This window comes from Hemiscyllium ocellatum, chromosome 5, assembly GCF_020745735.1.
Source record: "Hemiscyllium ocellatum isolate sHemOce1 chromosome 5, sHemOce1.pat.X.cur, whole genome shotgun sequence".
NCBI lineage: Eukaryota > Metazoa > Chordata > Chondrichthyes > Orectolobiformes > Hemiscylliidae > Hemiscyllium > Hemiscyllium ocellatum.
The window spans coordinates 128,463,312-128,486,246 of record NC_083405.1 but is presented as its reverse complement, the minus strand read 5'-3'; the positions used below and the strand labels follow the sequence as shown (position 1 = coordinate 128,486,246).

General features: G+C 43.4%; 1 protein-coding gene across 1 annotated transcript; it reads right to left on the bottom strand.

Moving 5' to 3' along the window:
- Positions 1–4,618: 4,618 nt before the first annotated feature.
- klhl40b (kelch-like family member 40b) lies at positions 4,619–22,454 on the bottom strand. The gene is made up of 6 exons (XM_060825184.1): positions 20,819–22,454; positions 18,758–18,918; positions 13,427–13,534; positions 11,760–11,945; positions 7,283–7,429; positions 4,619–4,983 (listed from the first exon to the last, which is right to left on the bottom strand). The coding sequence occupies exons 1-6, from the start codon at positions 21,992–21,994 to the stop codon at positions 4,872–4,874; spliced, it is 1,890 nt and encodes a 629-aa protein (XP_060681167.1). The 5' UTR covers positions 21,995–22,454; the 3' UTR covers positions 4,619–4,871.
- Positions 22,455–22,935: the final 481 nt, after the last annotated feature.

Genomic DNA, 22,935 nt, shown 5'->3' with positions numbered 1-22,935 from the left:
ATTCCTGAAGAAATAAATTCTTTCATTATGATAAAAGTATGGTTTACACCTTGTATTCTTAAAAATTGTTGTCAACCAACTTGGAACCAATCTTTGCACGTTTTTTCCTGTAATTCACATACTTCTCATTCATCCTTTCGGAGAAGCTTGAAACTAAGAATTCTTCACTTCCCTCAGTCTTTTTCTTTCTTCAATATTTTTTAAAATCCAAGCAAGGTGCATTCTAATTATTAAATCAAAATGTTGCCAATTCTAGAAATTTTAAATAGGAAAAGCTGAAAGTACCCAACAGGTCAGGCAATCTCCATGGAGAGAGAAAGAGAGTAAATGTGCCATGTTCTGTGACCTGTCATCAGAACTTGGAAGCAAGTTTTACTCACCTGCAAAGCTGGGAAGAAGAGGGTAAAGTAAGAACGAAAAGGAAGGACAGACATAGGAGAAATTAAATGGCAGAGGGGTTATTAGTGTAAAGAGACAGGGTGATAAAAGGACAATTTCAAGAAGTGGTATAAATGGAATTAGATTAATCAGTAACACCTACTTTCCAAAACAAAATGGGGTTAATGGTTAGGATTGAGAAATTGTTGAACTACACGAATATTCAAATCAGGAGTAGGCTATTCAATAACTGATCTGGTTATAACCCGAAATATATGTAGCTATCTAGCCTGATAACCTTTCAATACCTTTCTGACTGAGATTCTATCTGTCGCTGCTTTAAAATATTGAAGGATTCTACTACCACTACCTTTTTCAGAAAGACAGTTCCAAAGACAGTCAACACAGTGAAAGAAGTTCACCTCATCTCAGTTTTAAATGATGACCCCTGATTTTTAAACAATGATACCCTCCATCCCGTTCTAGACTCTCCTAAGGGAGGAAACATATGCTTCCTCTCTACACTTACAAGAATCCCTTACAATTTTATATGTTTCAAGTCGACATTTATTTTCCTGAACTGCAATGGATCCAAGCCTTGCCTGTCCAACACTTCCTCATAAAATAACCTGTCCATTCCAGGTATTCGTCTGTGAAACCTACTCTGAATTGCATTGATGCATTTATGTCCTTCCTGAAATACCGTGATGAACACAGAATGCACTATACTCTGGATGCAGTGTCCAGTGAAACTAATTTTTCTATTCCATTCCCCTCAGGATAAATGATGATCTTCTACCAGGTTTCCTAATGACTATCTGTACCTGCACGGACATAGAAAACAGGTGCAGGAGTAGGCAATTTCAGCCCTTCAAGCCTGCACCACTATTTAATAAAAGCATGGCTGATCATGCAATCTCAGTATCCCATACTCACCCTTTCCCCTTGTTCCCTTTTGTTGCACAGGCTTCATCCCACTTGACTTTCTCTAATGAAGTGGCCCCAACAGTTTCCTGTGGTCTGGAATTCCACAGGTTCCCAACACTGAGTGAAGAAATTCTTCCTCATCTCAGTCCTGAATGGCTTGCCCCTTTAATCTTAGACTGTGACCCCTAGTTGTGGACCTCCCCAGAATTGGGAACATTCTTCCCACATCTAGCCTGTCTAGTCCCATTAGGAATTTATATGTTTCTGAGATTCTCCTGCTTCTCCACACCCCGCCCCCCCCCCCCCCATTAAAATAACATACATCTTTACTAAGAATCTCAGGATTATGACTGAAATCTAAACAGAGTTGGTTTTAACAAGTCACCAAAACTACTTCTGGTCTCCCCAATCTAGAGAAAATGGGAGCAGCAAACACAGTACCAATAAGTCACTATTTATTTCCAATGCAGGCTGTAATGTTGCTACCAGACTTGCAAGCTTCTTTTAAATTTTGTCAATTTTTTTCACCAAGAATTTCTGTCCTTGAACATTTCCAAAACAAAACTTACTCTCAACCAAACTGTCTATCTCCAAAGTACAGTGAAAGAGACACTCTGGAATATGGTGAACACTTCTCATACCTTAGTAGCTACCTCTCTCTAGCAGTGGAAATTTGACAACAATTATATCCGTACTTAAACATGAATCAGAGAACATAGCAGTTGTCATTAATACACTCTTGTACTGCAATCTGAGACTTGGATGCAAGAGTAATTCCACCAAAATACCTCTGCTGCCTTCTCCAGATTTAACTGGAGGACCGTGAAACAAATGCAAGTGTCAGTCTTGATGCCTGCTACACAAGAATTCCGTCAAATTTGCAAAATGAACTTCAATGGATTGGTCACTGTCCAGATTGCCAAAATTATAGCCACTGTCAGGTCTTGTCTCAACTCTCAAATAGCCAACAAACTGGATGAGGACAAAATAAAAAACATTGAAGACAGAGGTTCTCCTTGAAGCCTGGCAGCATTGATGCTAATGTCTGGGAGCAGCTCACTGCTAATCGTGCAAAACAGCGACAACTTGTCTATCGTGCTCAACGAAGCTTTAAAGCCCTTAAAAATGAGACAGAGCAGCAGCAGCAGAAAAGGAAAGTAAAGTGAATCATGCGCTCCAGATCCCATTACTACTTGTCCTGCCCATGACCACAAAGATCTGCAGATCAGGACCTGAGTCAATGAGTATTTTATATCAGTATTTACTATGGAAAAGGATATGGAAGATATAGACTGATATGGAAGATGAGAGCTTGCAAAATGTCCAGATTACAGAGGAGGAAGTGCTGGGTATCTTGAAATGGGTAAAGGTGGATAAATCCCCAGGACCTGATCAGGTATACCCGAGAACTCTGTGGGAAGCTAGAAAAGTGATTGCTGGGCCTCTTGCTGAGATATTTGTATCATCGATAGTCACAGATGAGGTGCCGAAGACTAGAGGTTGGCAAACATGGTGCCACTGTTTAAGAAGGGTGGTAAGAACAAGCCAGGGAACTATAGACCGGTGAGCCTGACCTCAGTGGTGGGCAAGTTGTTGGAGGGAATCCTGAGGGACAGGATGTACATGTATTTGGAAAGGCAAGGACTGATTAGGGATAGTCAACATGGCTTTGTGCGTGGGAAATCATGTCTCACAAACTTGATTGAGTTTTTTGAAGAAGTAACAAAGAGGATTGATGAGGGCAGAATGGTAGATGTGATCTATATGGACTTCAGTAAGGTGTTTGACAATGTTCCCCATGGAAGACTGATTAGGAAGGTTAGATCTCATGGAGTACAGGGAGAACGAGCCATTTGGATACAGCACTGGTTCAAAGCTAGAAGACAGAGGGTAGTGGTGGAGGGTTATTTTTCAGACTTGAGGTCTGTGACCAGTGGTGTGCCACATGGATCGGTGCTGGGTCCTCTACTTGTTGTCATTTACATAAATGATTTGGATGTGAGCATAAAAGGTACAGTTAGTAAGTTTGCAGATGACACCAAAATTGGAGGTGTAGTGGACAGTGAAGGGGGTTACCTCAGATTATTACAGGATCTTGGCCAGTGGGCTGAGAAGAGGCGAATAGAATTGAATTCCGATAAATGAGAGGTGCTGCATTTTAGGAAAGCAAATCTTAGCAGGACTTATACACTTAATGGTTAGGTCCTAGGGAGTGTTGCTGAACAAAGAGACCTTGGAGTGTAGGTTCATAGCTCCTTGAAAGTGGAATCGCAGGTAGATAGGATAGTGAAGAAGGTGTTTTGTATGCTTTCTTTTATTGGTCAGAGTATTGAGTACAGGAGTTGGGAGGTCTTGTTGTGGCTGTGCAGGACATTGGTTAGGCCACTGTTGGAATATTGCTTGCAGTTCTGGTCTCCTTCCTATCGGAAAGATGTTGTGAAACTTGAAAGGGTTCAGAAAAGATCTACAAGGATGTTGCCAAGGTTGGAGAATTTTAGCTATAAGGAGAGGCTGATCAGGCTTGGGGCTGTTTTCCTTGGAGCGTCAGAGGCTGATGGGTGACCTTAGAAATGTTCACGAAATTGAGGGGCATGGTAAATAAGCAAAGTCTTTTCCCTGGGGTCAGGGAGTCCAGAACTAGAGGGCATAGGTTTAGGGTGAGAGGGGAAAGACATAAAAGCGACCTAAGGGGCAACCTTTTCACACACAAGGTGGTACGGGTATGGAATAAGCTGCCAGGGGATGTGTGGAGTCTGGTACAGTTGCAACATTTAAGAGGCATTTGGATGGGTATATGAATAGGAAGGGTTTGGAGGGATATGGGCCAGATGCTGGTAGGTAGGACTGGATTGGGTTGGGATATCTGGTTGGCATGGATGGGTTGGACCGAAGGGTCTGTTTCCATGCTGTACATCTCTATGACTCATGAAGACCCTGGCAGAAACCCACGACCTCTGAGTAGTCATCGTGCTGAAATCAAAGTACATTCTGACAATTAGTGGGAATGGAGGAGTGGCAGTGTAAGTGTAACCTGTTCTTTACTTGCCTTGGCCTCCAGGAAGGTTGTAGTGACTCCCTGGTCTATTCAGGGGGGGAGGAATATTTTGAGGTACTAGATGTCAGTGGTGAAAAGAAAATTGAGAAAAGTAGCTGAATTATATACATTCTGTATCGTAAAAATATTTTACGATACTGCTACTAATCTGAAAGATTTGCAAAATAATCCATTCATCATTACTTTGAAACTTCATTTATAAATTATTAATAAATAATATTATCTTCTCAAGAATCGCTAATAGGAGTAAGTGTTTTCGCAGAGTAGTTTATTCAATAATGCAACACCTTTATCTTCTTTGCTTATCTGAAAAACAACCATTTCTAAAGTGTTTAACTTTTTTTAGAAAAAAAGTGCATTATTCCAAACTGTTTTAACTAATTTTTCTTAAGGAAAAAAATACATTATTGCAATCGTCCATTATTCAGATACAAATAACCTGTTTCAAAATACCTCGAGCCCTTTCTGTTTCAACCCAATCCCTAATATTGCTGTTACAGTAGCATTGGCCTTATAACTTGCTCATACGCAAAATATTTAGTCGGACTGGGAGGAAGGTTGCTGTTGAAGCGTAGGGAATCTCTCTGAGAATACCAAACCATTCCTTCTTGTCGTCGTCATACCTAAAATCAAAATAAAAGTATCTTATAGTGGAAAAGTAGACTGTTGGATACATTGTGCTTACTCTTTGGAAGTAGCTGTCAATTACTCTTCTCTTCTGCTCTTTTGTCATTGCTCTGCAAACTTTCTCCTTTTAATCTTAATTATTTCTAAAATGAAAGGGTGGCAAGTCATTGTACAGATTTCTGTTCAGATATGTCTCTCGCCAAGCAATCACCTAATTTGCTGTTTTCAGTGTGATTAGTTCACTGTTTAGAGGGAACTTTTCTCAGTGATGTGCAACATTGTTTGTGTCTCTCCACAAGTGTATAAAGGATTTGTACTGAGACTCAGCAGTGCAGATTGAGTGCACACTTGCCCTGAACCCTGTTTAGTTGGGCTCACAGTCACCGTGGCAGTTCAAAGCCTGACACTGCACACATGAGGCTTTTCACCATTAGCTTGTTCATGATTTCCCATGTTTCCTATCCCTTAATCCAAAGGATGTCTGTTGTCCATATTAGATTTAATAACCAGAGCAGAAGGAAAATCATGCCCGAGAGGTACAGCAGTGCAGAAATGTGAGGCTAATTGTTCACTCAAACTTAGGAACTGGACAAGGTCCTGTATTCCATCTAGCCTATTCCACCATTCGATTAAGGCTGACCTGCAATCTAACTTTGCTGAACAGGCTCGAGGGGCTGAATGGCCTACTTCTATGTTCCTAATTACCTTTGACTAACAGGAGTCTACCAAATTAAAATGAACAAATTGATTAACTGAGTATTGAGAAAGGCTCACTTTGAAGTTTTATATCTTGTACTCAACAAAACAATTTGGCACTCTTGCCAAGTAAGGGGGAAAATCAAGCAACTGCTTTGTGTAATAGACTTCTCTCACATTTTTTTAATGTCTCTTCTGGTTCTACTTTTTAAACCATGTCCCTCAGTCCTGGACACTCCAATCAAAGAACATAATTTCTCACTACCCTGTTTCCCTTAATACCTGATCTTCAAATCACCCCTTAACCATCTCGATTCCAGGGAAGGAGAATGTATGGATTAAATCACCAGGAACAAATGAAGAAATTTGGTTTTGAAACAGTCTCTGAAAAAAGATCTGTAGAAACAGTGATAGGTAGGTTTGTAGAAATAATAATAACTAACTATTAAACCAGAGCCATGTTACGAGAATGAGTTCAGGAAGCAACTAACAAAATGAGCACTTGAAACTGACAAAACAGAATTTCTTCAGGGAGGAAATGGTAGTGTTGGGTGGGAATAATAAATATGAAAACTCACTTAGTGTGTGGTGAAGGAATTTGAGTTTTAGCTACTTGGGCTAAATGTGGGTCATAACTATAGTGGTCATCAGTATATTTATGAAGGAATTCAGGGGAAATATCTTCACCCAGACAGTGGTTAGAATGTGGAATTCATCACTATAGAGAATTTTGATGAGAAGTATATGTGTACTCAACAGGAAGAAAGATAAATACATGAAGGAGAAAGGAATAGGAGATTAGTTGGTAAGGTTGGATAAAGCGTGGAAGCACGTTTGTAGCCATAAACCACTGGCGTGGACCTCTTAGATCAAGTAGCGATCTCCCTTGTCTCTGTGACCGAGGGATTTATGAGAAAAGATTAGACTGGACCTGTACCCATTGAACTTTAAGATCAATGTCCCATTCTTCTATTGAAACATAAAAACCTAAGAGGGTTGAATACTGAAAGGATGTTTCCTGTTTTGGGGGAGACAAGAACAAGAAAATTTTTTTTAGAAACTTATCTCCCATTTAAGATGGAGATTAGTGTTTTTTTTCTCCTCAGAGGTTTGTGTATGGCATTTCCTTTACAAAGAGGGTAGAGGTGTCAGGATCCTCTGAATATTTTACAGGGTCGGTAGCTAGATTCTCGTCTAACAAGAGCAAGCCCAAAATGGAACTGAGGCCTCAATCGGATTAGCCATGACCTTATTGAATGGTGGAGCAGACAAGGGGACAAATGCCATTTTTTTTTTCTCCAAATTTCATGTTCCATCCCTAGTTGCACTTAATGGTTGGTGAGCTGTCTTCTTGAACTGCTACAAGTGAAGTCTACAAAGAGATGCAGGCTGCGACTTGTTTTTTTTTACCATGGCTTTTCTTCACTCAGTCTGTCAAACAGCCAACCTCACCTCACCACCCCTCAACTGGTCAGTTTCATAGAACGCGAAATTTCAAGATAGAAGGTGCCACATGAAGGCACTTGGAGAGGCCTAGTTTAAGGAGTCTTTGGGATGGAAATACTTATTAAGTTACGATGTGTGATGGTTGAAACTTACTTCCAAATGTCGTTAATTTCAGTTGGGACAAAATCTCCAGATTCACTCTGTACCATAGTAAATCCACCAATGGCGTACAGACAATTGGATACGGTGACGAGGCTCAGAGAGCTACGTTCCTGAGGGAACTCTGCCATTTCTTCCCACCTGCAGTGCAGAGAAAGGACTAGTTAGACAGGAAGCAGCACAATGCCCAGAAGATGCCATGGCTCTTTACAAATCAACCACAGTGCCAATAGAAGTCTGAAGACTTCTTAGGAAGTTCTGAGGAAGGGTCACTGGACCTGAAACATTAACTCTGATTTATCTTCACAAATCTGCAAGACCGGCTGAGCTTTTCCTGCAACTTCCATTTTATTTAAAAACAACTTTTTGCAGAGCCTAGCAGAGTATTTGCATTGAGCAAGAGTCAGGAATAAGACTTCTTTGCATCCCTTTCACTGTGTTTGCTCGTCTGAGCCTTACTTTAAGGATAATTCTGCTTGGCTTTTCTTGGGTGTTGGTTAGAATCATCCTGTACAGAAAAAGCCCTTTAGCCCATTAACTCTGTACCACCAAAAACATACCTCCAACCACAGAGTCCCATCTTCCCACAATAGGCCCATACCCTTGAATCAAGAGTCTGGTGCTGGAAAAGCACAGAGGGTCAGGCAGCATCCAAGGAGCAGGAGAATCAATGTTTCGGGCAAAAGCCCTGATGTCCCAGTGAACTGCTGAGGGAACACTGCACAGACTAAAACTGAAACTGTGGCCATGTTTGTCCCATCAGCTGGTCAAGTATTTCACCCTTTATCCTCTATCCAGTATTTATCTCTCAATGAATGTTACTAAATGACCAAATAAACTGTCTTCTGTTTTTATACATTGCTGGTGGTAGATGCTTGATGAACTATTGATTGCTGATCAAGGGGAGAAGACAGGCGAATGGGTTTGAGAAATTCATCGGCTGTGATCGAATGCTCTAATTTTGCTCCTATACCATATGGTTCTTATAGATTTTATTACAATAGTGATGACAGTTCTGAAGTGGCTGTTGGGCATTGTAGAAAGTGATGTAGGGTGCAATATAAAGATAGGTTCTTTCTATCTAATGAGACAGAAGGCCATATTGTTATGAAGATGTGGGTGAACTATACCTTTTGAGAGAGTTAAAAGCTAGCAGTAACAGCACCAAGTATTCTCAATAAGACACAATATAACATGTGCTCCAGCTATTGGAGTAGCTGGTTGCCTGGAAACGACAAAAAAAATTCAAATTAGGCCCATCAGTTTAATGTATTCCCTGAAAAAAAAATACCAATTTCCAATCTAGTTTAAACTGAGTATATTGACCATCTTAAAAGCCAATGACATAATCTGATGCTCTGGGGTATAAGACTGAGGGAAAATTGAACAGTTGGGAGGAGGACTGCCAAGCCCCAGCAGGTAAATTTTAATTGGGAATTTTACCAGACTAGTATTATAGAAGGGAAGGTAAAAGATTAGAGTAAGGAGATGTGATTAGTTGTTAGGTAATTATTAACTGTTATTTTAGAAATAAAGTTATCCATTTTTACTTTAAATAGTTCTTGGCCACTTGAATTTTTACAGATTACTGCATGGGATAAATCTTTTCTGTGTTGCTGGTTTTAAATTAAGCAGGAGAGTTTACCCCATGTTGCAATAATATGATATAGGAGCAGAATAAGGTCATTTGACCCACTGAATCTGTTCCACCATTCAAACATGACTAATATTTTTCTCCACCCCATTTTCCTGCTTTCTTCCATAAGCCTTGATCTACCCACTAATCAAGAACATACCTATCTCTGTCTTAAATACAGTCAATGACTTGGCCTCCTTCTGCAGCAATGAGTTCCACAGATTAACGGACCCCCTGGCTGAAGAAATTGCTCCTCATCTCCGTTCTAAAGGGTGGTCCCTTCACTTCTCTACTAGTGGAAACATCGTCTTCACCCCCACCTTACCCAGGCCTCTCAACTGCTCCTTATAATAAGCCCTTCATCCCCAAAATCATTCTCGTTCCTTAGATATGGGCCCAAAACTGCTCACAATATTCCAAATGTGGTCTTATCAGAGCATTACACAGTCTCAGCAGTACATCTCTTGTATTCTAACCTTCTCAAGATAAATCCGAACAATGCACTTACCTTGCCAACTGAACCTGCATGTTAACCTTAAGATAATCCTGAACGAGGAGCCCAGTGTCTTTGCTTCAGATTTCTAAAGCCTTTGCCTCTATATTTGCCACCAAAAGATATAGCCTCTCACTTCCCCATACTGTATTCATTGGATTTTTTTAATCCATTCTCCGAGCCACTCCATGTTCTTCTGAAGCCCTCCCACTTCCTCAACACTATCTGTCCCTCTTTTGTGTCATCTATAAACTTAGCAAGAATGCTCTCAGTTCCTTCTTCCAGATCATTAATGTATAACGTGAATAGTTGTAGTCCCAACACTGACCCCTGTGGAACTCAACTAGTCACTGGCTGCCATTCTGAAAAAGATCCCTTTATCCCCACTCTCTGCCTTCTGCCAGTCAGCCAATCCTCTATCCATGCCAGTACCTTGCCCCTAGCACATGGGCTCTTTTCTTATTTAGCAGCCTGTTATGGACTAGGCCAGACCACTCAAAACATTCTTAAGCAGCTCCCTCGACCTAACTTTGCAATTTGCTTTGGTGAGTGTACAGTGAAAATTACCCTAAGATAGCTAGGTTGACTACTAGATTTTAAAACAGACAAAAAAGTTATTCACGAAATTACACAATCAAACACACAGAATAAAGAACCTCTACAGAACTCAACCTATCCAGCTAGATTTAATAATGCTGTTCTGAATATACACAACAGTCCCAATAAGCAAACTCCCTTTGCAGGAAAAAGTGAGGTCTGCAGATGCTGGAGTATCAGCCCTTCCTGATGAAGGGCTTATGCCCGAAACGTCGAATTTCCTGTTCCTTGGATGCTGCCTGACCTGCTGCGCTTTTCCAGCAACACATTTTCAAACTCCCTTTGCAACCCAGTATAAATGGAACACATGCTTACAGGTTGAAACTGGAGGGCAGAAAAGAGAGAGAGTTTCCACATAGCTCCCTGGTGAACTTCCCAGTTCAAGACTGAACTAAAATCGGTTCAGCTCAGCTAGCTAGAGAGCTGACCACTCCTCTTTCTACAAGTCACTTCTAAAGCATGACCACTTTAGCCTGACGTCTCATCAGTTTACACATAAACAAAAGGCCTCTCAAAATCCTTTTCATATCTGGACCAAACCAGACTGATAGGAGTCCAGCCCGGTTTATTGACATAACCCTATTTTGCCATGCACTCCACAATCTCAGCCTTAATAATGGACTCTAAAATCTCAGCCATAACTAAAGTAAGGCTAACCAGCCTACAGTTACCTGTCTTCTCCCTTTTTAAAAGGAGCTGTTACATTAGCTATTTTTTCAATTCAATGGAATCCTCCCTGACTCTAATGATTCCTGAAAGCCTCTACAATGTCCTCAGTCATCTCCTTCAGAACTTTGGGGTGTAGTCTGTCTGATTCAGGTGATTTATCCACCTTCAAATCTTTCAGCTTCCACAACACCTTCTCCTTACTGATGGCCACTACATACACCTCTGCTCCCTGACTCTCTTGAAATTCTAATATGCTGCTGGTGTCTTCCATTGTGAAAGCTGCTGCATAGTACCTGTTCAGCTTCTCTGCCATTTCCTTGTACCCCGTTACTACTTCTCCAGCTTCATTTTCCAGGTGTCCACTCTTGCCTCTCTCACTCTTGCAATCTTCTTTCACATTCGTAGCTAGCTTACTCTCCTATTGCATCTTCTCTGCACCCTTTTTTTTATTTATCATCTGCTGGTTTTTAAAGGTTTCCCAATCCTCTGGCTTCCCACTAATACTTACCACATTGTATGCTTTTCTTTTGCTTTTATGCTGTCCCTGACTTCCACCATCAGCCATGGTTGCCTCACCCTCCCCTTAGTATGTTGTTTCTTCCTCAGGATGATTTTCTGCTGTGCCTCCCAAATTACCCCAGAAACTCCTGACATTGCTTCTCCACCATCTTCCCTGCTAGGCTCCCCTTCCAATCAGTTCTGGCCAGCCCCTTCCTTATGTCATTATAGTTACCTGTCAGCCTTGCTGAGAGTCTCCAGGTGGACGTTTCTGCAGTAATTCATTGCTCCCGTATATACCCTTTGTCTTCAGATATGCATGACTCTGCGATCTCTGTGAAGTGTTGCTTTGATGAATGAGTGATTGTACCTCCCCCCTCTATAGGACGGGATCATGCTCGGACCACACAGGTGACTACTATAGCGCGCTCTCAGGCTGGGTTAGGCTGGAGTGCAGTACCCAAGTAAAGCTATACACCATACATGGAGCACAGAGAGGAGGCAAAAATCAGCCCTGGCTCCACTACAACATCCATCACCTTGTCTAGGTGCTATCATTCAAGAAAAGACCTTCTTACTTGTTCGCAGTTATGTCGTACACCTCGACGCTTCCAGTCAGTCCACTGTCTGTGACCCCTGTGGCCACCCAGATTTTATCTTGATGGACCGCTGCACCAAACAAAGAGCGGGCAGTCTTCATAGGAGCCAACTCCTTCCATTCGAACCTCTGGGGGTTATACACTGACACTTTGTTCAAGCACTTCCTGAGATCAGTAAGTGGAGAGTGTGAATATTATAATATTCAAGATATTCCAAAATATCAGTTGTGTTCAATACTGCCTGGAAATAATGACTAGGATTATTATAACGTTTCAAAAAGTCACACAATAGATCAACAGAAACTAAACAAAGTTTAGTCAGATCATAGAATCACAGAGTCCCTACAGTGCGGAAGCAGGCGATTCAGCCCATTAAGTCTACACTGAAAAGTATCCCACCCAAACCCACCCCCATTACCGCGTAACTCTCCATCTCCCATGGATAATCCACCTGGCCTGCACATCCCTGGATACTATGCGCCAATTTAGCATAGCTAATCCATCTAATCCGCACATCTTTGAACTGTGGTAGGAAACCCACACAGACATGGGCCAAATGTGCAAACTCCACACAGACAGTGCCCCGAGGCTGGAAGTGAACCCGGTGTCTGGCGCTGTGAGGCAGCAGTACTGACCACTGAGCAACTGTGCGAAGGAGGCACTCAGAGGAGATCATTGTTAGCTTCAGGCTGCTAATCAGTCAGATACTTAGGAGCAGGGTGTTAAGACTCCATTCTAAAAAGGTGCTGCTACAGCAAGCTCCAAGCATCAGGACTCAGGAGAAATCTACAGAACCAGGTGTTGCAGCTAAATCATGGGGTTAGAGCTCAGGAAAAAAAAACCATGGGAGTTGTGCAACTCTGAAGCAGCTGTGTGCCATTAATGGTTCAGTGCAGCTGAACACACAAGTGAAAGAAGCCCACAGCAGTATTTACTTGGTGCAGTTGAGCAAGATTAGACTGCAGAGAAATGCATGGACAGAACCAGCATGGGGAATCAAGCTTTCTGTTAAAAGTTGAAATCATACATTTAATTACAGTTTCCAGAATCTGAGGAAGTGCAATTCTGATTTTGAGAGTAACCTACCAAAAAGTGAGCCACTGTTGAGGCAGTCCATGACAGAGCAGTATTTGACAGAATTCCAAAGTTAGGTCATCAAAAGAAATAAGGAGGAATCCCTCAAAGGGAGATTTGATCACCCACACTGTCACTAATATCTGGTGGTTGTTGGGGGCACTACTGAGCAATCCATGGGATCTGGCTTGCCTATATTTGTTGTTCAAGATTCTTTGTAGATTTATATATTGTCATATTAACCTCAAGTTAATTCTGGACATTGGAAATAAATGATGAGCATGTTGATTTGTAGATTTAGCTATTTTTATAACTTGGTTTAGTAAAATTTATCATTGTTTGTTTAAAATCTTGGAAACTTTTGCCTCAATTCTCTTCGTAGATACCTGGGATCTTGACTTTTGTCAAGTTTTGTAAAAGGTTTCTGATTCTTCGCGAGAATGTAACTAAAAGATTAGGCATTCTAGTCTGGATCATAAGTTTTACAAGTCATGTCGATTATTTGAGCACAGGAATAGACCTCAGATTAGCTTTGGTATTTGAAGAAATAATTCACGAATGGAAGTACTTACTTATCTTTTCCTTTGCCTCCTATTACGTAAACCCGTTCGTCGTGAGACACCACAGAATGGCCGTAAACTTCGTATGGAAGTGGATCTGATTCTCCCCATTTAAATGTGCTGTAAGTAGAAAGAGATTTGTTTTGAAAAAGATGCACTGGAAAACTATTGTGTACAATTCTTCTGGGAAACGTTTACACAGAATCTCTGAGTTTAAAGATGTCTCAAGCAGGGTCATTGATGTAGCGTATTTGGATTTGCAAATTTCATTCAGTAAGGTGCCAACTTGGGAAAGGCGATGACCTTGTGGTAAAGTCACTGGACTATTAATCCAGAGAGCCAGATGGTGGAATTTGAATCCAATAAAAATCTGGAATTAAGAATTTAATGATGACCATGAATTGATCGTCAGAAAAATCCAACTGGTTCACTAATGTCTTTTAAGGAAGGAAACTGCAGTCCTTACCTGCTCTGGCCTACATGTAACTCCAGACCCACAGCAATGTGGTTGGCACTTAACTGCCCTCTGGGAAACTAGGGATGGGCAATAAATGCTGACATGGCCAGTGACACCCACATCCTGTGAATGAATTTTAAAAAACACACAATGGGCCACAACTACAAAGGACGGGAGTTGTGTGAGTAGTGGATAGAAGGCTTGCTAACTAACAGGGATAAATGTGTCATTTTAGGTTGGCAAACTATAGCTAGTGGAATGCTTCAGGGATCAGCACTGGGGCTCAGTTATTAACAATCAATGTCAGCGATTTGGAAGAAAGGACTGGCTGCATTGTAGCTTGATTTGTTAATGTTAAAAAGATAAGCTAGAAAGCAAGTTCTGAGGGGGACACGAAAATTCTACAAATTGACTTAAGTTGGATAAGTGACAAGCTAAAAGTTTCCTGAGTGGAGCATAATATGGGAAAAAGTGAGGTTTTCCACTTTAGCAGGAATAGAAAAATACAAAATTATTTACAAAGGGAGAGTCTACAGAATGCTGTAGTGCAGGGGGATCTGAGTGTCTTCATACACAAAGGCTAGCGTACAGCTACAGCCAGTATTTAGGGAGGCAAATGCAATTTTGACCTTTATGCAAGGGGATTGGAATATGTGGTGACTCAGGCAGCACGATGGCTCAGTGGTTAGCACTGCTGTTTCACAGTGCTGGGACCCTGGTTCAATTCCAGCTCAGGCAACTGTCTGTGTGGAGTTTGCACATTCTCCCCGTGTCTGTGTGGGTTTTCCTTCAGGTGCTCTGGTTTCCTTCCACAATCCAAAGATATTTAGGTTAAATTGCCCATGGTGTTCAGGAATGTGTAGGTCAGGTGCATAAGTCAGGGGAAATGTTTCCAAAAAAAGTCATGGAATGGGTCTGGGTGAGTTACTGGTTGTTGGGCCAAATAGCATGTTTCCACACTGTAGGGATTCTATGATACAAGAAAGGAAGTCTTGCTACAACTGTACACCACACTGAGACCAAACTTGGATTATGCTGTGCAAAACGGTACACTGTTCTGATGAAGAGTCACTGCACTCAAACATTAACTTTGTTTCTCCATCCATAGATACTGCCTGAACTACTGAGTTTCACCAGCAAGTTCTGAATTAGTTGAAGTGCTGTATACTGTTTTAGTATACGTACTGAAGGAAAGGTATATCTGCATTGTAGACAGTTCAGAGAAGGTTCAGTGGGTAAGTTTTGGCATGAAAGCGTTGTCTTATGAACAAGTTGCATCAATACTCATTGAAGGTTAGGAGACTGAGGGTGATCTTATTGAAACGTGATTCTGAAGGGTTCAGTAGGTCACTGCTGAAAGGATGCTTTCTCTCGCAGGGAAAGCAAGAACAAGGGACACTGTTCCCAAGTGCGGGAGTCTCCTATTTAAGACACAGATGAGGAGGATTTTAGTCTGAGGGTTGTTGGTCTTTTAAATTCTCTTTCCCAATGAGCAATGGAGGCTGGATCATTGAATATCTTCAAAGCTGAGTTACAGTCTTGATCTGAAAGGGAGTTGAAGGTTATGGGGATGGAGGGATGGACAGACAGAAGAATGGAGTCAAGGACAAGATCAGATTTTTCTTAACAGTGCAGCAGGCTCAAAAGTAGGATGATACTTATACTTCTGTATTGACTAAGGGGTGACTGGACAAGGGTCTATATCAATGGGGTCACTGGAAGAGTATCGTATTGACATAGAACAACATAGGTATCAGGCCCTTCGGCCCATCATGTCAGTGCCAACCTGATGCCATTCCAAACTAATCCCATCTGCTTGCACACGGTCCATATATCTATATTCCCTGGCTGTTCATGTGTTTGTCTAAATGCCTCTTAAACTTGATTGGATTAAACTCCATCTGCCATTTCTCCACTCAACTTTCCAACTGATCTATTTCCCACTGTATCTTTTAACAAACCTCACTATCCACAATGATATGGGGGTCTCCTGGGCGACTGTCTGTATTTACAGCAGATCCCTGGGATGAATGTCCATATTGGCAGGGGATTCCCTAGGAGAGCGTCTCTTTAAACAAAGGGTCCTTAGGAGGTGTCTGTATGGACAGGGAGTCCCCAGGAGAATATCTGCATTGACAGGCAGTCCCAGGGAGGTGTCTGTATGGACAAGGTGTCCCCAGAAGAGTATCCATATTGACAGGAGGTCCCAGGGAGGTATTTGTATGGACAGGGGTCCCCGGAAGAGCATCCATATTGACTGGGGGTCCCCAGGAGAGCATCTGCAAGCAAAATCTGGAAGTATTTTAGAATCTGTTTTAATGTATTTAGTTGCTAACCAGCCTTTCATGTTTTAAATGTGTTGAGTTTTGCACATTTCATTTGTTGAAAGAGATTGCTTAACGTTTTCTTAATCTCTTTCATAATTCGAAAAGAAACCAGTATGAAATCTTACAGAACTGTTGTTCAAAGAATGAAAACTTTGATAAAGTTAACAGGTAGCAGATTCATTCTCAAATGGAAGTCCATGAGCTTCATTTAAAGTGATCTGTTCAGATTGAATTAACAAGTGGAGTTCCCTTGTAACTCAACAAAAATCTTACTGACCAGTAATGCAATGGAGGAACTGACATGTTTATAATTCCTTTCTAATCCTATCACAACTTCAGCATGTCCCACACCATTGATAGAAACATGTTTTTAAATGTGATCGTCAGCTTCAACCTTTTCTTTAAAACAATTGTCACATGACCAACTCCTCTACACAATCAACACTGACACAGGAACAGGAGTAGACCATTCAGCCCCACAAGCCTGATCTGCCATTCAATGAGATCATGGCTGATTCGTGGCCTAACATCATATACCTCTTTGCTTTTTGCCCATATCCCTTGGCAACTTGGCTTAACAAAAATTTATTAATGTCAGATTTAAAATTAACAACTGATTCAGCATCCATTGCTATTTGTAGAAGAGAGTTCCAAACCCCTCTCATCCTTTGTGTGTCTAAGTGCTTCCTAACATCGTTCCTGAACAATCTGGCCCTAATTCTCAGACTATTTCCCCAAGAATCCCCAACCAGTGGAAATAATTTATCCACCTTGGCTTTTCAGATCACTCCTTAATTTTCTGAAGTTTAGAGAAAACAAGCCTAATTAGTAAAATTTATCCTCATAACCTAACCCCTGAAGTCCTGCTTTAATTCTTGTAAATCTATGCTGTAATCCCTCAATACTTTGGGGTGGCACAATGGCTTAGTGGTTAGCACCTGGTACCAGGTTCAATTCCACCCTCTGCCAACTGTGTGGAGTTTGCACATTCTCCCCATGTCTGCATGAGTTTCCTCCCACAGTCCAAAGGTGTGCAGGTTAGGTGGATTGGCCATGCTAAATTGCTTATGAAGACCTTTTGCCTGAAACGTCGATTTTCCTGCTCCTCGGATGCTGCCTGACCTGCTGTGCTTTTTCAGCACAACTCAAATCTTGACTCTAATCTCCAGCATCTGCAGTACCCATTTTCACCATGCTAAATTGCCTCTTAGTGTCTAGGGACGTGCAAGTCATGTGGGCTAGCCATGGGAAATGTGGGGTTACAGAGATGGGGTGGGTCTGGGAGTGATGCCTTTTGGAGGGTTGGTGCTTCCTAGATGGGCCAAATGGCCTTCTCTTGTAATGTTGGAATTCTATGATTCTTCTATGGTTCTATATGGCCAGATGTTGTTTGAGGGATACGTCTTGACCTGGTCACCAGGAAGGCCTCCCTCTGTTCTCACTCAAGTCATGGAAAGGAACCTTTATCCTACACCTGAGAAGGCAAATAGCCCCTTGTGTTACACCCAAAAGAGCAGCACTTCCTCAGTACAGCACTGGAATATTAAGCTTGATAGCTCAAATCTCTGGAGTGGGGCTCTGTTGTGTAAGGGTCTGAAAGGGTTAATACTGAGAAGTGCCATAGGCACCACCCGTTATGATGATGTTACACAGACTTGGAGCAGAACAACTTATATTCTTATTTGTTCAAGATTTTAATATCCAGGTCCTCCCTACAGTCTCAATTACAACGTCTATCATATATCAGTGTGACCTATGACTAGTCACCAACATGAAATCACTACTTGTTAATTAGCTAGAAGAGACTGGAGTAATGATGAGCATAGATCAAAGAGGTTGGGACTGTTCTCTGTGTGAGGAACGCTGAGAGGAGATTTGATCGAAGCTTTCAAAATCATGAGTGGGTTGGACAGAGTTCATAAAAAAGGAAAAGAATGAGGGCATTTAAAGTAAGATAGCGAGAGGAGAAACTTTTTCACTGAGTAGTTAGGGATTGGAATGCACTGCCAAGGTAGAGGTAGGTTTAATTGAGGCATTGGATGATTATTTGAAAAGAAATGGTGCGCAAGGATATAGGGGAAAGACAGAAGGCGGGTACAAGGTAACAGAATGGGTATGATGGGCAGAACAGCCTCTAACTTCCCCAGAAACAGTGCTGTGATTCTGCAGTCATTTAGTGGTTTCCCTCTACCACATTGAACCAACCAGGCCCTACTCATTCCAACAATTAAACAGAATGGAGACTACAAATTGCCATTGACTCACAGCATGGAAAAAGGCCCCTCAAGGCTATGCTGGCAAAAACAACCACCTAACTGCTGTAATCCCAAGTTTAACTGCACATACATCACTCCCCTCCAACCCCCATTGAACTATTGCTGATACACATGACAGAAAGATCGTCCTGACTCACTGAGCATCAATTTCACAAGTTGAGCCCCCGAGGGAACTATGCCAGTTATTTCAGTCACAATGACTATGCTGTAGCCAAAAGCTCATGATGTTCCATCTGATGGAGAGTCCATTACCTTGATTTATCCCCTGTTCATGGAAACCTACTGTCGATCATAGCACATCACAGTGTCCAGCGTCTTCTCCTCTTCGTTCACTTCTTTCCCGCCAATGACATAGATGGCATTTTCAGCTTCGCCCAGACCAAACAGGCACCGCGGAGATGGTAAAGCCGGCATCCCTAGCCAGTCAGAGTCCAGGGGATCAAACTGTTCACAGGTCAAGATGCAATATTAGAAAGAAACAGCAAACATCAGTCACACAGGACAAGGCACCAGCACTCAAAGTAACTCACATCAATCAATCAGTCTTTTCTGACCAAACATTTCAGCCCAGAGAAGGGAAGAAATTCAGATGAACCATCTGTACACATTGTATATAGAGAATGTGACACTGGCTACCACTGAATGGACAACACCAATGTTGTTATCAACAGTCTCACAAATTTCTCATTTAACAGGTTAACATGCTGGCTTCCCTTTTAGACTATGCCCTTGACCTAAAAACATACACTTCCTCCCTTTCACCCACCTTGCAAACCCTCTCCCAGCCCAATGATTCCCATATATTCTCTGTCTTTCAGTTTTCTCATCATGTCTCCTTACGTCTCAGGCTGATACCAAAACTCCTGTTTTCCATTTTCAAATCATTTGATTGCTTTTCTTTGCAATAGATAACGAGATAGTGTTCCAGTTGCTGACCATCCTTTCCTAATTACATCTTTTCCCCTTGTGGGAGAGTCTAAGACCAGAGGGTATAATCTCAGAATAAAGGGTCATAGATTTAAGACTGAGATGTGGACTTTCTTCTATCAAAGGGTAGTGAGTCCGTGGCATTCTTTACTGCAGAGGGCTATGGAGGCTAGGTCATTAAGTTTATCCAAAGCTGAGATAGATTTTTCAACAGTGAGGGTGTAAATGTGTATAGGGTATGAGCAGGTAGTGAAAGAGTCAAGTTCTGAGTTTTGTGAAATAAAAGGTTCAGCTGAGCATGACTCAGATCAGATAAGAACTTTCAGTGAATAATGGGGTGCTGGAGGCAAGGATAATGGGTTAACAAGGGGGAAACCTATCCATTATGTGAAGCCAGTTAACAAAGTTAAGAACATTCATTGTATAACAGCAGAAGGCTCAATCTCTGCCATTGACACTCACATATATTAATTGGGTGACTGTTATAATAAATGTTCCTTACCTGGATGCTCCTCCCTGTAAAATGACAATATTATTCATTAAGAAACTACTGTTCAAGAGAAGACCAAGAACTCCTGTCTCTGTGCACATGGGCGTCGTTGTCCCTCTCTACCTCCATGGCCCAGAATAAAGATGAAGAAGGTAAAACTTAAACTGTGCCTCTGAGCGTTTGCTTCAACTGAGGGGGGAAATGGAATAACAAGGGAATCAGGGGTTATGTGAAAAAGGTAGGATAGTGGAGTTGAGGATTATCGGGTCAACCATAATAACATTGAATATGAGCAGACTTTGATGGGCTGAATGGAGCAGAAGTGGGCCATTGATGGATGTCATCCATTTTGGTGTGCTATCTGTATGATTTAGGTACATCCACAGTGCTGTAAGGGAGGGAGTTGCAGGATTTTGACCTATTGACGATGAAGGAATGACAATGTATTTCCCAAGCCGAAAGTGAGTACTGCAGATTAGAGCCAAGAGAAGCACAGCCTGTCAGGCAGCATCCGAGAAACATGAAAATAGACAATCCGGACAAAAGCCCATCATCAGAATATATTTCCCAAGTCAGGATAGTGAGGAGGTTGGTGGGGAACTTGCAGGCAGTGGTGTTCCCGTGTACCTCCTGCCCTTATTCTTCTATGATGTGGAGATGCCAGTGTTCAACTGGACCAAGTTTAAAAATCACATAACACCAGATTATAGTCCAATGATCCTTCATCAAGTAGGAACAGCGCTTCAAAAGCTAGTTCTTCCAATTAAATCTGGACTATAACTTGGTGTTGTGTGATTTTTAACCTTTATCCTTCTAGACTTTGGTGGGTTTGGAGTTCCCATTGTAAACATAAATTGCCAAAGGCCTGTCCCCTGCCTCTCCACTAAACCTGAGGGACAAAAGGGGAGAGGGTGACTATAAACTGACCTGCAGGAAGTAGGAGTGCAGTGGGTTCTCCTTGTTGCCCTCATCGTAGTAGAGGCCGCCGGCCACAAAGATCTGGTTCTGCTTGGTCACCACGCTGGAGTGGTTCTTGGGGATCTTTGAGGAGACCGAGGCGAAGTAGCACTCGTTGGTGGTGGGGTCGTAGGCCACGGTGGCCTCGTCGTTGATCATGAAGATGAGGTCCCTGACAAACATGCCAAACCTGGGGGTTTTGTTCAGGATGCTGGGGGGCTGCTGCTCCTCCTCCTCCTCCTTTTTGGCCTCTTGGCTGCCAGGGCTGGTGGCCTGGCCCTCCTTGTTGGTGGTCTTCCCCTCCTTGTTGGTGGTCTTCTTGCCCTTCTCCTCCCCCTCTTCCTCCTCCCTGCTGCGGGCATCCTTGACCTGCTGGATCTTCTGGAGGAGCTCCGGGCTGGAGCTGAGCAGGGGGTGGGCCTGGACCTGCTGCTCCAGGTAGCCGCGGGGCAGCAGGAGGAAGCGGACGCAGTCGAGGAGCTGGGCCAAGGCCTTGGCGGGAGAGGCCTGGCGGGAGGCCCAGGCCACCACCGCCTCGAAGACCAGCTCCTCGCGCTCGACGTTGAGGGAGTCGCTGGAGGCGATGGCGCTGAGCTCGGCGGCGCTGAGGCCCAGGAAGTCGGGGTCCTTGCTCACCAGCGGGAAGTGCTCACACGCCAGGTCCCGGGCGGCGACGGCGAGGCGCGGGCAGTCGAGCATCAGGCCGAGCCTGAAGACGGCCAGGCAGTTACCGAGGCCCAGCCGCTGGTGCAGGAACGACACGCAGACGGTGAAGACGGACGGGATCTGCAGCAGGCTGGCGGCCGACAGCACCTCCTTCACGTTGGCGTCGCTGAGCGACAGCTCGGAGCTGTACAGGTAACGCAGCAAGGCCTCGACCAGCTCCGGCTCCAGCTCCTCATCGTCCAGCACCAGCTCCCTCCTCGGCCCTGGGCCCGGGCCCGGGCCCGCCTCCGCCAGCAGCCGCGCTCTGAAGTACGGGCTACAGGCCGCCAGCACCAGGCTGTGACACGGCAGCTCCCGGCCCTTCACCTTGAGCACGCAGTCCACCAGCTTACCGCTCTCCAGCAGGTCCCGCAGACCCTCCTGCAGCAGCGTCTGCTGGTAAATGCGGGGCTCCTCTGCTGGATCGACGGGGATCGCCATGGCCCTCTCTCTCTCTCTGTGTGACCCTCTGTTTCTCTGTCTGTGTCTCTCTTTTGTGTGTCTGTCTGTCTGTCGCGTGTGTATGTGTGTGTCTCTGTCTCTCTTGTATGTGTCCCCCTCTGTCTCTCTTGTGTCTGTCTGTGTGTATCTGTCCGTCTGTCTTGTGTGTGTGTCTGTCTCTCTGTGTGTCTCTCTTGTATGTGTCCCCTTCTGTCTCTCTTGTGTGTGTCTGTCTGTCTTGTGAGTGTGTGTCTCTTTCTCTCTGTGTGTCTTTCTTGTATGTGTCCCCCTCTGTCTCTCGCGTGTGTGTGTCTCTGTCTCTCGTGTGTGCACGTGTCTCTGTCGCTCTGTGTGTCCCTCTGTCTCTCTCTTGTGTGTAGCTCTGTCACTCTGTGTCTCTGTCTCTTGTGTGTCCCTCTCTCTTTCTGTGTCAGGATTGATGGCTGGCCCCCAGCTGTCCCACTCTCCACATTCCTTTCTGGTCTATAGATAGCACAGAACTGGGGAATGCACTCAGGAAGGGAGGGAGGCTTTAGAGATGAAGCCATCCTCAGCAGAGCCATATGTCAGTCAGGCTCCTAACAACTGGTGGGAACACACCGTCCAAAAAGCATGAATCATCCTCCAGCCTTAGACTGTACCTCAGGATCAAGGATTGTTCGCTGTCTCTCCCCTTCACTCCCCGCCCCAAACCCATTTCCCATGCTCCCTATGAAATGCGTATGGGGTTTTCATTTTGTGCTACACTCCTGTCATTTCCCCCCCCCCCCCCCCCCCCCCAGCCTTGTACGTTGTTTTGTAAGATGGCGGCAGAGTAGGGATGCTCCAGCTGGAGATTCTCTGCTCTGTCCATTCTTTTTTTCTTTATTTTCCTCCTCCCTTTTGCTCAGCCTCAGACACCCAGCTCTGGCCTCCAAAGTGGGGTCAGCGGTCAGCACAGA

Excerpts from the sequence above, each read along its gene's own strand:
- klhl40b (XM_060825184.1), bottom strand. The coding sequence starts at position 21,994 with ATGGCGATCCCCGTCGATCCAGCAGAGGAGCCCCGCATTTACCAGCAG. Across the intron at positions 18,919-20,818 it reads TGCACTCCTACTTCCTGCAG|TTTGATCCCCTGGACTCTGA; the intron begins GTCAGTTTATAG and ends ACCTGTGAACAG. Across the intron at positions 4,984-7,282 it reads GAAATTAACGACATTTGGAA|GTATGACGACGACAAGAAGG; the intron begins GTAAGTTTCAAC and ends TTTTGATTTTAG.